A 16,621-nucleotide genomic window follows, 5' to 3' on the forward strand; every position below is an offset into this window, starting at 1 on the left:
AGGCCGACAATCCTATCTGGAGAGCCTAGGCGTCCACAGCAGCTGACCGGCGGGTTCTAGGACCTGCTGGTCCGGGAGCCTCTCCCTGCTCGCCCCGCCCGCGCGGCTCACTCCGGGCCAACTCAGTCGTCCCTCGGCGCCCATGGGGAAACTGAGTCCAGCTGAGGTCGTGTCCATGCAAAGGCTGTCGGGGCCCTTACCATTTCCTGCAGTCGTCTCTTACCTAGTCAGACTTGGGATCGTTCCGTAGCGTCGGCATGGGCCCCCAGGACTGACGGAGCTCCGGAACCTGCCGGAGCGGGTAGGCGCTAGGACCCTGCGGGGGCCAGGGGAGGCGGGGCCGCGAGCCAGCGGAAGTGGAAGGGAGCTCTCCGGTGTAGGGAAAGGAAAAGCTCTACGAACACCTCCAAGCCTCCTGGAGTCAGGAAATAGCTTGCGAGCAGTAACGTCAGGCAGATAGATGGCATCCAGCCGCCAGATGACCAGAAGCGCCTCCTAGGCCCGTTTATATTCCACGTTAATGAAGATTCTCCCGGCGGCCTTTGGAAGTCTTGCAGGGGGCCTCTTGAAAAGTGTCACCAATATAATATGGCCCGAAATGCACCATCCCCCTCCCTTCTGCGCTTAATATTCACCGGAACGACTTTAGTAGTTGGGGACGGAAATGTGGCTTACGCTAGTACGTAAAGACGGTGCTGTGACCTGCATGGGCGGAGCCAGGGTTGCTCCCACTGCAGAGCATGGGACCCACGCTTTTACTTCCAAGCACTCGGAAGGCTGAAGCAGGAGGAGTGCCGCGGACAGTCTGTGATACTTAATGCAACGCTGCCTCAAACCATCACCAACGTAAACGAGAGTTGTGCCTACCCACAACCTATTGCCGGAACAGTGTGTTGTAGGACGGATGTTTGCAGGAGGGACAGGAAGTGTTAGCAAGGCGGAAGTTTCCGGGGGAAGCTTTTGCACCTAGGACACTTCCTGTTTCCTACTAACAATAGGAAGTATCCTCGGAGCTTGGGGTAGAATAGCTGTTCCCTGTCCCCTCTACCTCTTTCCCCTTTCCCCTTCTTCAGTCCCTTTTCCCCTCCTCTACCACTCCCGGGAACCCTGGCCGAGTGTGCGTGTGTGGGAGCGCGGGCGCACCTCAGGGAGCGCGACTGCAGTTAGGTGAAGGGTCCCAGTGCGCAGGCGCGCTCCCGTTCGCGCTCCCCAACGGACGCGCCCGCGGCGGGAACCAGAAGGGGCTGCTGGTGAGAGGTAGGGGTCCTGGAAGGAAATTGGCAGGAGAGAGGAGTTACGTTAAGAAGACCCTGTTAGTGGCTTAATAGGGAAGGGGGACTAGGTGAGTATTCTGGGGCCAGGGTCAGTGAGAAGGGTTAGAGTCGGAAATAGGAGTTGTATTGGGGTCCCATGGGACTCAAGAGTCGGCGAAAGCTCAGATGTGGGAGGCATGAAGGGCTGCTACTAGGAAATCAAGGACTTTGGAATGAAGACTGCCTTTGTCATTAGGTTTGTTCATGTGTGAACAGGGGTGATGGAGGCATTGCAGGATTGTGAGAATTTAGTGACAGACATGATTTACTTACAGTGCTACTTGGCACTTCGTGATGCTCAGCATGAGTTACTATCAGTATTAAGAGAGATAGTAGGAGAGAAAATGAGAAATGATGGTGACAGTAAGGTAAGCCAAATGTGGAATAAAAAACGGTAGGGGATGAAATGAAATAAATACCAACATGAAACGGGATTGGACATTCAGATTGGAAGATAATTTCCGTTCAAGAGAAGTAGGTAAATGAAGTGCCCTACACATTGTTTTAGAAAGGAGTGTGACACTGAAAACAGGCTAGTGGAATAGAGGGGAAAGCCACCCCTTTCAAATGAACTGCTAGCTACCCTGTATACCTGCAGCTATCAGCTAGAGAAAGTAACTACTTTTTTCTGTGTTTTCAGGCTGTTCTATTTCTTTTGTTGCAAAGCCTGGCTGGGCATGGTGGCTTACTCTTGTAATCTCAGCACTGGGAGCCTGAGGTAGGAAGACTGTCATGAGTTCAAGGCCAGCCTCAGCTACATTCCTAGTCAGCCTGGCTTACAGCCTTGTCTCAAAACAAAAAACCTAGGAATAGGTATGGTTTCCTTTTAAGATGTCACAGGTTTTTGTTAGTTTTAGAATTAGAACAGAGGATTAGGAACATAAGATCTTACTGGATGTGGTCTGAAAAACAAAGTAGGTCTGCAATCAGAAGTAAGTTAGATCTCTTCAGACTTTGTTTCCTTATCTGTACTTCTAGAGATGGCTACCCAGGTGTGTTTGGCTTGCCTCCTGCAGGCTGCATGCATCCCAAGATAGCTATGAATATGGCACAACACATTTGTAGATGACAATGCCATGTCACAGTGTCAAATAGTTGGACATCCCTGACTGTCTTTTAAGCCTAGAAAGAACCTTTTTTAAGAATTTGGATTCTGGGTGAGGAGGGGCACACCTTTAACTCCCATACTGGGGAGGCTGAAGTAGGTGGATTACAGTGAGTTCAAGTCCAGCCTGGACCACAGAAGGAGTTCCAGGTCAGCCTGGGTGAAAGTGGGACCCTGGTCAAAAAAAAAACAAAAACAAAAAACAGTAGCTGGATGTGGTGGCCTATACCTTTAATCCCAGCACTCTGAGGCAGAGATAGGATGTTTGCTCAGAATTTGAGGCCACTCTGAGACTACATAGTAAATTCCAGGTAGGCCTGAGCTAGAGTAAGACCCTACTTCAGCCAGGCGTGGTGGCGCACACCTTTAATCCCAGCACTCAGGAGGCAGAGATAGGAGGATCGCCATGAGTTTGAGGCCACCCTGAGACTACATAGTGATTTCCAGGGCAGCCTGGGCTAGAGCAAAACCCTACCTCAAAAAAAAAAAAAAAATTCTAATTAAAAAAAAAGAATTTGGGAAGTTTCTGTCTAGTGAGATTTCTAATGATGGTTAGAAAGCAGGTCCTTAGGTATTGATGGTTAGGGAACTTCTCAGTTACCTTTGCTGAGTTTGTTGCTCCTAGAGCAAAAAGCAAAGTCAACTCAGGCTTTCCTTTTGACCACTGCCCGCTCTTCCTAGGCCTTGGCCCTCTACCAAAGGAAGATGCTGATACAAGCTGTCTATTCCTCCTGACCATCCAATTTCTGCCACATTGCTCCATGGAGGACACACCCCTCTCATTCAGCTGCTCAGACTGTCAGTGCCACTTTCCTAGCCTCCCAGAATTGTCACAGCACCGAGAACTGCTCCATCTCTCTCCCAAACAGGACAGTGAGGAGGCTGACAGTATTCCTCGCCCTTACCGCTGTCAGCAATGTGGGCGTTGCTACCGTCACCCAGGGAGCTTGGTCAACCACCGCCGGACCCATGAGACTGGCCTGTTCCCCTGTACCATCTGTGGCAAGGACTTTACCAATCCCATGGCTCTCAAGAGCCACATGAGGACTCATGTTCCTGAAGGCCGCCGCAGAAGCAGGCCTTTACCCCCCAAGGAAATCACTCCCCACATGCAGAGTGAGACAATGTCTCACAGGCTTGGCCCTGGGGAAGGGCAGCAAAATAAGACAAAGCATGCAGGAGAGATACCCAAATGTGAATCTGGAGCTGAGTTCAGGGCAGCTTCAGGCCCTTGGGAAGATACACCCAAAAGACAAAGACAAGTCTTAGAAAGCCATCCAGGTCCTGAGGCAGGTGGAAAGCAACAGGGGCTCACCACTGACTCTGCCCCAGCCCAGCCTCTTCCTGCTCCCGTCAGCAGCCTCCTTAGCAATTTGGAACAGTATTTGGCTGAATCAGTAGTGAACTTCACAGAGGGTCAGGAATCTACTCATTCCCCTCCTGCAGAAGAGGAGCGAAGGTACAAGTGCAGCCAATGTGGCAAGACGTACAAGCATGCTGGGAGCCTCACCAACCACCGCCAGAGCCATACCTTGGGTATCTACCCTTGTGCCATCTGCTTTAAGGAGTTCTCTAACCTTATGGCTCTGAAGAACCACTCTCGACTCCATGCCCAATATCGGCCTTACCACTGTCCCCATTGCCCTCGTGCCTTCCGGCTCCCCCGGGATCTGCTAGAACATCAGCAATCTCATGAGGTAGAAAGGCAGGAGAGGCCATGGGAAGAGAGAGAGATGCCCACTACCAACGGGCACACAGATGAGAGGAGTTGGGACCAATTACCTAAAACACACATGCTGAATGGCTCTGGGGAGCTAGAAGGTAGCATGGAGGAGTACCGGCCTTTCTGTTGTGGGGACTGTGGCCGTACTTACCGCCATGCTGGGAGCCTCATTAACCATCGAAAGAGCCACCAAATAGGAATCTACCCTTGCTCAGTCTGTTCTAAACAGTTGTTCAATGCAGCTGCTCTAAAAAATCATGTTCGAGCTCATCACAGACCCCGGCAAGGAGCCGAGGAAGATGGGCAGTCATCAGAGCCACCAGCTCCCCTGATGTTGGCCAAGACCACCCATAAAGAAGAGGAGCTCCCCTCTACCACCCTGGACCATCGCCCCTATAAGTGCAATGAGTGTGGTCGGGCCTACCGCCACAAGGGGAGCTTGGTGAACCACCGCCACAGCCATCAGACAGGAGAATACCAGTGCTCACTCTGTCCCTGCAAGTACCCCAACCTCATGGCCCTGCGAAACCATGTGCAGACACATTGTAAGAATGCTTGCCGAAATACAGACCCGGGGACTGAGGGTTCTCCCTGCCATATCAAGGAGGATCTGCCACCTGACCCAGTGGGAACAGAAGCTGCACACCACACAGATGAGGGGCATGGGTACAAACATGAAGAGGAGGCCACCAGTAATACCCCAGTAGGTACAATAGCACCACAGAGATGTAGCATCTGTGAGATGTTCTTTGAAGATCCTGAGAGTCTTGAACGTCATGGCCTGACCCACAGGGCAGGAGAAGGGGGAAATAAGACAGAGACCACAGCATCACCTCCTAGAGCATTTGCCTGTCGCGATTGTGGAAAAAGCTATCGCCACTCAGGTAGCCTTATCAACCACAGGCAGACCCACCAGACAGGGGATTTCAGTTGTGGGACCTGTGCCAAGCATTTCCACACCATGGCTGCCATGAAGAGCCATTTGCGACGTCATAGTCGGCGGTGGAGCAGGCATCAGAAGTGGACTGGCAATACTGGTGGAGAAGAGGCCAAACTGAAACCTGGGCTGTCCTGGGCTGCAAAGTTAGAAGATAATGAGGGCCTGGATTCTTCCCAAAACCCTTCAGGAGAAAGTCCTTGTGTGACTGAAGGCACCTTGGAAAGTCATGGGAACTGTTTGCAGACTGCATATGGAAGCAACAAATGTGAACTTGAGAGGGACGAGTCCTGTTTCCAGGGTGATACAGAGAGCAGAGGCACTGAGAAAGGACTAGAAAGGAAGGAGGCCTGTTTACTTGACAGCTTCCTAGGTGATGAGGAAAATGGTGAGATTCGTTTTTGTGATAGTCTCCATGAGGTGGACAGTGACCAGAAACCAGCTACTTGCCAACCCACCTCCTCTTCCCACCCTGCTGAAACTGCTACTGACTGGAAGGCTGAAGATGCTCATACCTGCTACGATTGTGGCCATTCTTTTCCCCATGTCACTGGCCTGCTGAGCCATAGGCCCTGCCATCAACCAGGCATCTATCAGTGCTCTCTCTGTCCAAAGGAGTTTGACTCTTTGCCTGCCCTGCGCAGTCACTTCCAGACCCACAAACCAGGGGAGGCAGCCTCAGCAAAGCCTTTCCTCTGCTGCCTGTGTGGTATGATCTTCCCTGGGCGTGCTGGCTATAAGCTTCACTTACGCCAGGCTCACAGAGCTGCAGGCATGACTGAGTGTTCAGAGGAGGAAGGGGAAGAAGAAGGGGGAACAGAAGCAGTCTCCACCCATAGCCCTCCCCTGCAGGTCTCAGAAGCAGAGCTGCTGAATCAGCTGCAGCGGGAGGTGGAGGCACTGGATGGAGCAGGTTATGGGCATATTTGTGGCTGCTGTGGCCAGACTTATGATGACTTGGGGAGCCTGGAACGTCACCACCAAAGTCAAAATTCCAGCAAGACCACAGATGAGGCTCCTAGTTACTTGGAAGCATCAGGTGATGCCATGGAAATAGTTGCAGATAGTGCTTTTGAGGGCACGGTGACTTCTGTCTCTGAAGAGGGTAGAGACACAAAGTCTGAAGAAGGAGTAGGTAGTACAATTGGAGACAGCCTTTGCATGCAAGTTGGTGAAACTTTTCTCAAGCCCCACCCTCGCCCCTTCCGTTGCAATCAGTGTGGCAAGACCTACCGCCATGGAGGCAGCCTGGTGAACCACCGCAAGATTCACCAGACTGGAGACTTCACCTGCCCTGTCTGTTCTCGCTGCTACCCCAACCTGGCTGCCTACCGGAATCATCTGCGGAACCACCCTCGCTGCAAAGGCTCAGAGCCCCAAGTAGGGCCCATCCCAGAGGCAGGAGGCAGCAATGAGCCTCAGAATGTGGTAGAGGAGGGGCTGGAACAAGCAGGAGTGGGGCAACTCCAAGAAGAATTTAAAGTGGATCCCCTGGGGGAGGTAGCAAAGGTGAAAGAAGAGGTTTGGGAAGAGACCACTGTGAAAGGGGAGGACCTGGAGCAGAGGTTGGAGACAGCAGAGAAAGGCTGTCAGACTGAGGCTAGTTCTGAGCGACCCTTCAGCTGTGAGGTGTGTGGCCGTTCCTATAAGCACGCAGGCAGCCTAATCAATCACAGGCAGAGCCATCAGACTGGCCACTTTGGCTGCCAGGCCTGCTCCAAGGGATTCTCAAACCTCATGTCCCTTAAGAACCATCGACGCATCCATGCAGACCCTCGGCGTTTCCGCTGCAGTGAATGTGGAAAAGCCTTTCGCCTGCGGAAGCAGCTAGCTAGCCACCAGCGGGTCCACACAGAACGACGGGGGGAGAACAACCAAAAGCAGATTCGGGATGATCGGCCCTTCCGGTGCGGGCAGTGTGGCCGGACCTACCGCCATGCCGGCAGCCTCCTGAACCACCGGCACAGTCATGAAACGGGCCAGTACAGCTGTCCCTCCTGTCCCAAGACCTATTTTAACCGCATGGCCCTGAAGGACCATCAGAGACTGCATTCTGACAGTCGGAGGCGGCGAGCAGGACGTTCCCGGTGGGCACCAGTGCGCTGTACCCTCTGTAGCCAAGGCTTTCCTGGCAGGGGATCTTTGGAGCGGCATCTGCAGGAGCATAGGGAGACCAAACTCGAGCTGGCCAGTCTCCAGGGAAGCCCACATGGCACAGAGGGCAGTGAGAGGAATCAGGCTGACAACCAGAAACTAGAGAGCAGACCAGTTGGTGTTGAATCAGTTCCCCAGTTGGAGCCCAGTCAGAGCCCCAACAGAGCTGTAGGTTCAAATTGGGGGGTGGGGAAGGTAGATGGGTGGCAAGAAGAGGGGGGACCAGTGAATCACAGCGGTGGCTGGGTTCCTCAGGATCAAGTATTAACCAAGCCAGAAGACAAGTTGAGGGGGTATAGCTCAGGGGTAGAGCATTTAACTGCAGAAGACAAGTTGGAAGACAGTGTCCCCAGCAATCCTTGTCACCTTTCCAACAGCCAGTCTAGTGGTTCTGTTTTGAGCTACATTGATAGCTGGGACAATGGAGGTGGCAGCAGCTCTCAGCTCCAGTCAGAGAGTCAGTACTTTCACTGCAGCCAGTGTGGCAAAACATGTTGCCAGCCAGGTAGCCTCTTGAATTCCAACATTCACAAGCCGGATTGCCACTACTGCCTACTCTGCTCCAAGGAGTCCTTGAATCCTGTGACCACTGAGGGCCACCACCACATGACATCCCAGACTTTTGCTTGCCCTAATTGTGGCAAGGCTTTTCAGTCCCACTATGAACTGGTCACACACCTGCAAACTCATGCTGGGGACCATAGTCAAGTGTTGCATCAAATAGAGAAGGTCCAAGGTTTCCAAACTGGGAGTGTGGAAGATAAGATGGGTCTCTCTGGTCCAGAGGAAGCTCAGGAAACCCCATCAGAGCCTCTCAGAGCTTCAGAAGAGAATGGTGAGCCAGCCAGTGGAGGGCAAGGAGTAAATACCACAGCATGTAAAAACGAGGAACGGCCCTTCCGCTGTGCTCAGTGTGGGCGTTCCTATCGCCATGCTGGCAGCCTGCTGAACCACCAGAAGGCCCACACCACTGGCCTCTACCCCTGCTCCCTGTGTCCCAAACTTCTACCCAATCTGTTGGCTCTCAAGAACCATGGCAGGACCCATACAGATCCCAAACGCTACTGTTGCAGTGTCTGTGGCAAGGCTTTCCGAACAGCTGCCAGGCTGCAGGGCCATGAGCGGGTCCATGCACGCCAGGAGGGGCCTTTCACTTGCCCCCATTGTCCTCGCCACTTCCGCCGCCGAATCAACTTCCTACAACACCAGAAGCAGCAGCACCAGGAGTGGACAGTGACTAGCTCTGGTATGAGGGATGAATGGGCTGGGCAGAGAATTGTGGAATCCCAGAAGGAGGTGGGCGTAAAATGGAAAGAGAAATTGGAATCCAGGGTAGGTGAGGAAAGCAAGGATTGAGAGGCAAGGGACACATGGAGTCCAAGAGGTGGCAGAGGACCTGGACATGGAGAGACATACAATTAAGAATTTTAAGCTGCTGAGATCTGAATCCTGGACCAGGAAAAATGTACATTGGTGGGTTGGGCAGTGTAAGGGGCAGAGGCAGCTGTATGGACTCCTCTTGTAGCCAAGGGAGAATGGCCTTTTTCAGTTGTGTGGGGGGGGGGCAGATAGCTGGATGTCATTTGGCTGCCACATCAGGAAACTCTCCTGATTCAGCTAATGATTTCCAGAAGAGATGAAGCCATTGGTTGTGTTTAGGTTCAGAGCTTTCTTGGAATGGGCAAGGAGGCATAACAGTAGGGTGGATCCTGGGTAGGTGGTGACCTCCACCTGGGTTGCTTTATTCTTTCATTGCTGACTTAGTGGAAACTGTGTCACTGGTCAGTATTCCCTTGTTCCTTTTCCCTTATAGTTTGTCTTTGCTCCTTTTTTCTTGGAAATGAGACTTCTGGTCTTTTCCTATGATTATTGCCCCACAGCTCTTTCTCCCTCTGCAATAGAGCTTTTTAGGATCCAACCAAATCTCCCTCTCTGCCAGCATCTCCCCCTCCCCCACGCACCCACACACACTGAACTGAAGGACTGAGTCACAGATAATTATTCCTTTGAAGCCAAGTCCAGCTGAGCAACACCAGTTATTAACCCCTATCTCTCATTCTCTGTCAGAGCAGATCTCAGTGTAGATTGGCCCCCACCCAGCCCATCAAAGGATGGGACAGCCTGTTTCCTCAATAAGCTGTGAGTTCATGCTGTACTTCTAGAAAGAAGGACCCATTACATCTATTGGCCACCAAGAGTGCTTTTTTTTTTTTTTTTTTTTTTTTTTTTTTTGCAAACTGAGAAGCCCTTGACCAGAGCTTGTCAGAGAAGGAGAGGATGGTGGATGATAGAAGGTCCCTGAAAACTGAAGGAATGGCGCTCAGGATAAAAGATTTCTTGTAACTTTAAGGGAAATGAGTGAGAAACCAATTAGTCATGGCTGAGGAAATAATTGGGGAGATGTAAGGTTCCTGAGGGTGTGTGTGTTGCTGGGCACAGAACCCAGGGCTTCATATATGCTAGGTAAGTGCTCTATTACTAAGCTGTATATCCCAGCCTCTTGTACTCAGTGTGCCTCCTAGGAGGACCATGTGGGTGGAGGGTGACCTGCAAAGTTGGAGAGGTTGGTTCTTCCCCCTCAACCAGTGACCTCCTCTCCTCTTCCTAGGAGCCTCAGTGGCACCAGCAACTGGCAGAGAGGACTCATCTTTGCCCCTTCCACCTACTCCTCCAGCCTCGCTCCTGGACCCTTCACCCCAGTGGCCTGCAGACATCAGCTTCTCCCCCTGAACTTTGTCTCCAAAGAATAGTATGTTGGAGAGGTTGCTGTAGGCAAAGAGGGACTTGATCTCCACATTTTACTCAGGAGTAGCTTGGGCATCCCCACCTCTCTCATCTCCTCACTAAAGGGACCCTGACCTGACTTCTTTCCCAAAATGGACATGGGATAGTCCTCATGTACCTGTTCTGGAAGGACCTCCTTTCCCAGCCTTTGTCACATACTGTCCAGGGCCACCCTCACTGGCAGGTTCAGGGGGAGGCAGATTCAGAGAGCACCACAGGTGAAATAGTTGCCTGTGGAAGAGCAGCCTTTTGCTACAGTTTGTAACTTATTTTTTAAAATCTATTTTGTAACAATTTATTTAAGTTTTAAAAAAAATTGCTTCCTTCTCCCCCAAAATTCACAACAGGTGGCTGGTGTGCTTGTGTCTGAGGGATGGAGGATAGGGAGAGCTAGGGACACCTCTGTTAGGGAGAATTGCTGCGTGGGAGCATCCATGAGTGACATCCCTGTCCTGCAGGGTGGGCATTCAGGGTAGCTTCTGGCCTATGGCAGGCTTCTTCCCAGCCAAACAAGCTGGTGGGCCTACCCCAGGGTTAAGAACCACAAGACAGGGAGGAGAAGGGCAGGGGTGTTGACATGGAAGTTGCTTCACTTTTCTGGCGTCCTGTGAGTAAACTATAGAGTCAACAGTCGACAGCTGGCTGGTTGGCCTGTCAAGAACAGGAATAAGGGTGAGGTTGGCCCCATCCTCTGCTTTGCAACTGCCCTTGAAGGAGCAGAATCCATCTTGGCCCCTGTGGTCTATGGGAAAATTGAAACTCAAAGAGGTCAGGACTTCTCCCTATAGCCTATGTAGGTCTGTCCCCTGCTGCTATCCACCTTAGGCAGGTAGACACAGGTCAGAGCAGCACTGTCCATAGTTGGAGAGAAGTGGAGAGAGAGTGAGCAGGGTTGCCCCAGGAACACATACTTGAATTGGCTAGGCAGCTTTCAGCCTCAGGTTCTGGCTCTTCAGCAAAGTAGACCTGCCAGTCCAAATTGCTAACCCAGTCCTCATAGGCAGGGAGTGCTGCAAAAGCTGCAGGCCTTGCAGGGCCTTGGCAGGTGTCTCCAAAGCTGTGCAGTCCAGCCAGGAACCATGTACCCCTAATCTCATGTACCAGTGGTGCCCCAGACAGGCCCTGTCAGGGGAGGTGACATTGGATGACTTCCTTTCCTCTTGGGCCCCTCCAGGAGGTGGAAGGAACTAGGCTGTGGGAGCTGAAACTTGGGCGGGTTGAGGGCAGCTAGCAGAAAGGGTTAGTTTCAGGTAAGAGAGAGGGCTAGCAGGCAAGCCTGGCAGAAAGTTTGCTCATGAACTGTTGTATTGAGAGAATGCTAGGGATCTTCTGGGTAGGGTTTGGGAAATGAACTCACCTCACAGGGTGGTAGCTCACCCACAACACTGGCACATACCATCCCGGGCAGAATGGGAACACCATCACCTCCAGCAGCTGCATGTAGCCGGTTACAGGCCATTGGTCCCAGGAGTGTCACAGGCACTGCCTGGGGGTAGCTGATACCTGAAAGGCAAAGACACCCAGCTTCCCCAGTGGCCTTCAAGCTGAATGGACAGTGGCAGGTGGCCTTGTCCTACATACCTGCTCCTTGGTGGGCCAACCCCAAAACCCAGCCATGTTCACCATCAGGCAGGTGATGGTCAGCATAAGGCAAGCAAAGGGGCCTTATGCTAGGGCCCAGTGCCACAGGCTGAGCCAGCAGCAATAGTGCTATATCATAGCCACCCTCTGGGTGGGTGTAGGCCCCATGAAGAATGAGTTGCTTCAGGCTCTGTTCCTCTGGTCCAGCACCCAGTCCTACACGCCATTCTTCCAGGGTCTGGCGCCTGTTTAGAGGCAGCATTGTTAGATAGCACCGAGTGACAAGACTAGGGCAAAGGGCATAAAGGAGAGGGACCTAGGGCTCACCCGATGAAACAATGAGCAGCAGCCAGCACCACCCCCTCTGACACCAGGGCTCCACCACAGGCCAGCCTCCCTTGGTATTTCAGCCTGACATCCCAGGGCCATGGGGAGAGGCCTCCTGTCTGGGGTCCTTCACTCCTCAAGGAGCCGCATGCTGAAACAGGTAAATTACATCACCTGAATTGTTAGGTGCTCATTTTATACCAGGCCCTATGCTTAGTGCTTCCTATATGCTAACAAATCTAATGTCCTTGTCTAAGTTGACTTTTATTACTCATTACCAAAGTCTTATTACCATATAGATTAAATTGCATAGCTCTCTAACCAAAAGCAAGTAGCCAAGTTGTATTCCAGTCAGGCCTACATTTAAACCGAGATGGTCTTAACAACACTGCCCCAGCCTTTTAGAAAGTCTCTGATCCACTTCCTTCACCCCACCCACCTGCATTTCTTCAGACCTGGACTGGCTCCAGAATGCCTAGCTCACAAGTGCCTCTCTGAACATCCAGAACTAGCTTCCTTCCCAGGAATGATTTTGCATGCAATTTGCATTCAGTTTCTATCTTTTTGGTTTTTCAAGGAGGATCTAAGTCTAGCTCAGGCTGACCTGGAATTCACTATGTAGTCTCAGGCTGCCCTCGAGCTCAGGGTGATCCTCCTACCTCTGCCTCCCAAGTGCTGGGATTAAAGGCATGTGCCACCATGCCCCGTGGCATTCAGTTTCTTAATGCCAGAATTGAGTGGGAGCCTTGCTTTGTCTCATTTCATTAGGTTTCTGCCTGGGAATTTGCAGTTTTTTCCCCCAAAACCAGTCAGGTCTCAAAGATATTCTTTCATGAACCCAAATTTGTAAAGCTTTGAAGTATCTACCCCTCAGCCCCAGTGGGCAGTATCCATCACAGAGGCAGACAGGGCCTTAAAACAACCTTTAGCAAGCAGTATTTGAGCTAGTTTGCTTCCCTGTAGCTTCCATCACTACCCAGAAGTCCTCGTGCAGACTTGACATCTCCACACACTCCACCCCTATACTCCCTCTTCATACCTACACAGCTGTCCTCATCACTGGTCTCCATAATCCCTGGATCCTGGACCAGGAAAGCTGCCCCCTGAGCTCGGGACTGCAGCCAGGAGCTGTGAGCAGTCATATCAGTCAGCAGCACAGGGGTGTCCTCTTGGGCACATCTTGATGTGAAGCTGATGATCCCAACTTGGACCCAGTGTCCATCAGGTTCACGGCACAACACAGGGCCACCAGAATCCCCCTGGGGCCACGCAAGAGAGCCAAAGACATGAGCCCTAGCCCTGGCCAAACACACTCTGGCTGTAGCACTGCCACCCTTGTCTGAATTGAGCCCTCAGCCCAAAACCAGATCTTCCCTTCCTCTGCTCCCCATCACACCTGGCAGGGTCCCTGCACCCCAGGCTGGGCACCCCCACACAGCATCCCAGGCCTGGCTGGGCTGGCCAGTAGCCGCTGGTGCAGGCGGTTGTATAGACAGTTACATGTGGGGCGACTGATGAGACGCAGGCGCAAATTCCGTAGGGTCCTGGGAGCTAGCAAGAGATGAGAAGCTGAGTCTGGCTTGGAAGCAAGGGAGACTGGGGTTCAGAACAGTTGGGAGCTGAACTTGTGTTTCCCTGAGCAAGAAGAATGCCTGACTGGGCTTCTGTCTTGCAGTGCTTACCATCACTGGTATCCTGATCCCAGCCAGTGGCCCAGCAAGAGGATCCAAAGGGGAAGCGATGGGTGGGTTGGGGCAGGCAGAGGGTTGTGTGGGTTGAGGGATGGGTGAGCTGGAGTAGGGCCAGGTCTGAGCCCTGGGTGTAGTGGTTATAGGCCTTAGGCAACTGCACGGCAGCAACCCCCACCTCCTCAGCCCCTGGGCTCAGCTCCTCCTGCTGCAGAGAACCCAGGACCACGGACCAGGAGCTCAGTTCTGTTGCAGGCACCCTGGAATAGGAAGGGTAAGGCCCAGAATGCTAAATGCAAGCGGAGACAGTGACAACTTTGAAAATAGCACAGGTAGGTGGAAGATGAGTAGATACCACTCCATGCCTTTAAGCATAGTCTTTCCCTTCTTTCAGTCTCAGCATACTCATTTGTAAAGCTTCTACCATTAAAGGTTAAGATTAACCTGGTAACATGTACCTGGTACATGACACATTTTATATAAATGATACATTATTCAAGGGGTGGGGAACAGTCTTGGGCTTGTGAATAGATCCACCCCCAAAGCCAGAGACCCTGTCTGACCCCATGCATGACTCACTTTTCAAAGCAGTGGGCAGCAGTAAGGACCCAGGTTTCAGCCACCAGGGAGCCACTGCAAATATGCACTCCCTGCCTCCTCACGCTGGCCTGCCAAGGCCATTCATTAGGTGCTGTGTTGCCCTCCTGAGGCTCAGGGGGACCAGGGCCACGCTGACCACAGGCTGTGGAGATATGAGTCCTGCTGTCTGCAGACCCCTGTCCTCTCACCCCAGGCCCCATGTCCCCATAGCTTACCATGATGAGTTTCTTGAAGACCTGGAAAAAGAAAGACATAGGTAAAATGTAGAGGTGCCCTTAACTGCTAGGTCCAGGTTTGAAGGATGGGATTGAGTTGAGGAACAGGTCCTGGGTCTTTACCTAGGACTGCCTACCTCACCAGCCCATCCCAGAATGAAAATATTTATATGAGGTCAAAATGCAGCTTTTATTGGTGCTCATTCAGAGTGTACACTCAGCCACTAATTCTCTGAGCTGTGCTCAGCACTCCTAGGCCTGAGGAGCAAGGCCTGGGGTTTACCTTGGGACCAGGCCAACTTTCCTCCAGGTTTCTGAACCCCTAACTCCTGCCCCCACCACTGAGTAGGGAGGTGGCCTATATATGTAAAGAGTATTAGCTTAATTGTTCTTCAGCTGTGGAGGTCTAAGAGCATGGATTAGAGGACTATGTCATGTCCAAGTGGGGTAGGGTCCTGAGGTGAGATCTACTTACCCATCCTAACAATCCAGATTGCCCACCTTCCTAGAGGCCACCAGAACACCTACCAGAGGGTCCCTCTCCTGCCTTTTCCCCATCCTGAGTTCACTGTCTATTTAGCCAGAGAGCCAAGTTGGCATGGGGAAAAGACAGACCTAAGCCAGTGGGGCCAGAACATGTTTGAAGTCACTGACAAGGGCATGATACACACAAAGGCAGGACCACAGACGATTACAATCACTGCAGATACAGACTGATTCCTGACAGAAAATCCCACCTATTTTGACAAGTGGCCCCAGAAAAGCCAGAGGATATCCATAAGTAGACTGGCCCCTCATGCACACCAAGTTACAGGTTGCTGAAATGTAGACCACCATGCCACTCTCCCTCACACATGGGTATCTTACCTTCTATGAGGACCACAGCTCCCAGGATGAGCAGCTCTGGTCCCCAGTTTTGCTTCATGCTGCTCCAGGCCACTCTGGCACCTGTCCCTTGGTGCTCAGAGAGGCCACCCTGGTCTCCCTGACTCCACCTCAGCTCCACCCTCTGCCAGGTAGTAGTCAGGTGTTATTTCTCCTAAGCTAAAAAGAAGTTAACAGCTTTTAGCTTGGGGGTTGGGATTGTGTGACCCTGGATCCCTCTTTGGGCCTCCATCAAGGGGCCCAAGGGCCCCAGTTCAAACCCAGTTCCTTCACTTCAAGTGACCTTGAACAATTAACTTGTGTCTTGTCTAAGTTGTTGAGTATAAAACTGCTTAGAAGCTCAGTGTAGTAGTGGATATCTGTGATACCAGCACTTACAGGCAGAGATGGGATAGTGGGGAATGAGGCCAATCTGGACATATTCCAGGCCAGCCTGGGCTATACAGAATATACAGGATGATCACTGTGCGTCCAAAGCCAATGTGTTTGGGTGAGCCTGGGCTAGACTAAGATCCTGCATTAAAAACACACACACATACACAAAGCCAGGTGTGGTGGTGCACACCTTTAGTCCCAGCACTCAGGAGGCAGAGGTGGTAGGATCGCTGTGAGTTCAAGGCCAGCCTGAGACTACATAGTGAATTCCAGGTTAGCCTGGGCTATAGTGAGATCCTACCTTAAAAAAGCAAACAAACTGTGTGTGTGGAAGAGAGCCTGCCTTCTAGGCAAGTTGTTCCCAGCATGGAGATATCATCTGTGAAGAGAACATTGGGCAGACCACCCTACATTCCACCTTTCATTTCAGCTTTGCTGTCTTTTAGGCCAAGGCCAGGTAGGTTTCTTCCTCTTCAGATCTGCTTCAGAGGCAGCATGTATAGGGTTTAGGTGTTAAGGGATGGGTTTCTTTGCTACTTGGTAGCCATGAACATTTGGCCAAATCTCAGCATATCTGGGCCTGCTGTGTTCCCAGAAAATAGTCATAGTATTGCCCTCCTTCCTTGAAAATGCTGGAAGTCTTGGGAGGGAAGAGCACAAACACTTAGGGTACATCCTGTTTGCCTTCCAACTCCTCAGGCCAGCCCAGACCATTCAGGAATCTGAACCCAACACAAAGACAACCTTGCATGAATAAGTAGTTTGCAGCAAAGATTTTGGAGCCAAATGACCCAGGTAAATTCAGATTCTGAGATGGGGATGTATGTAGCTCAGTGTTAATGCATTTGTCTTATTATTATTACACTGATTACAAAAATAAACACACACAAAGCTGGGCATGGTGGCACATGCCTTTAATCCCAGCACTCAGGAG

The 16,621-nt window shown here is 51.7% G+C and overlaps 3 protein-coding genes across 16 annotated transcripts in view; 1 reads left to right on the top strand and 2 right to left on the bottom strand.

Annotated features, from left to right (window-relative positions):
* Nucleotides 1-16,621, bottom strand: part of Znf668 (zinc finger protein 668) — a 704,021-nt gene that overhangs the window by 12,445 nt on the left and 674,955 nt on the right. Inside the window, exon 1 of one of the 2 annotated variants that reach the window (XM_045131596.1) lies at nt 224-850. The exons of the other annotated variant lie outside the window; for it this stretch is intronic. The gene's annotated coding sequence lies outside the window, so the exon portion shown is untranslated. Of the gene's footprint in view, nt 1-223; nt 851-16,621 lie in introns of those variants that run through there. 2 annotated transcript variants of the gene reach the window in all.
* On the top strand, nt 3-14,060 carry Znf646 (zinc finger protein 646). Of its 8 annotated transcripts, XM_045131581.1 has the most exons (4): nt 3-1,509; nt 1,954-2,031; nt 3,100-8,478; nt 9,841-14,060. In XM_045131581.1, the coding sequence occupies exons 3-4, from the start codon at nt 3,180-3,182 to the stop codon at nt 9,960-9,962; spliced, it is 5,421 nt and encodes a 1,806-aa protein (XP_044987516.1). In that variant the 5' UTR covers nt 3-1,509; nt 1,954-2,031; nt 3,100-3,179; the 3' UTR covers nt 9,963-14,060. The 8 variants fall into 8 exon arrangements, with proteins under 8 accessions (XP_044987516.1, XP_044987517.1, XP_004671066.2 ...); XM_045131582.1 differs by lacking the exon at nt 1,954-2,031; XM_004671009.2 differs by lacking the exon at nt 1,954-2,031 and having other exon boundaries at nt 3-1,342.
* Nucleotides 10,298-16,533, bottom strand: Prss53 (serine protease 53). 6 transcript variants are annotated; one of them, XM_045131602.1, is made up of 10 exons: nt 15,295-16,533; nt 14,428-14,448; nt 14,192-14,354; nt 13,607-13,872; nt 13,321-13,475; nt 12,964-13,183; nt 11,925-12,075; nt 11,598-11,842; nt 11,374-11,519; nt 10,298-11,138 (listed from the first exon to the last, which is right to left on the bottom strand). In XM_045131602.1, exons 1-10 carry the CDS (start codon nt 15,350-15,352, stop codon nt 10,857-10,859), a joined length of 1,707 nt encoding a protein of 568 aa, XP_044987537.1. In that variant the 5' UTR covers nt 15,353-16,533; the 3' UTR covers nt 10,298-10,856. The 6 variants fall into 6 exon arrangements, with proteins under 6 accessions (XP_044987537.1, XP_044987535.1, XP_044987536.1 ...); XM_045131600.1 differs by having other exon boundaries at nt 14,192-15,471; nt 16,106-16,533; XM_045131601.1 differs by having other exon boundaries at nt 14,192-15,471; nt 15,989-16,533.

The sequence above is a fragment of the Jaculus jaculus genome, chromosome 12 (genome assembly GCF_020740685.1).
Source record: "Jaculus jaculus isolate mJacJac1 chromosome 12, mJacJac1.mat.Y.cur, whole genome shotgun sequence".
In the NCBI taxonomy this organism is placed as follows: Eukaryota; Metazoa; Chordata; class Mammalia; order Rodentia; family Dipodidae; genus Jaculus; species Jaculus jaculus.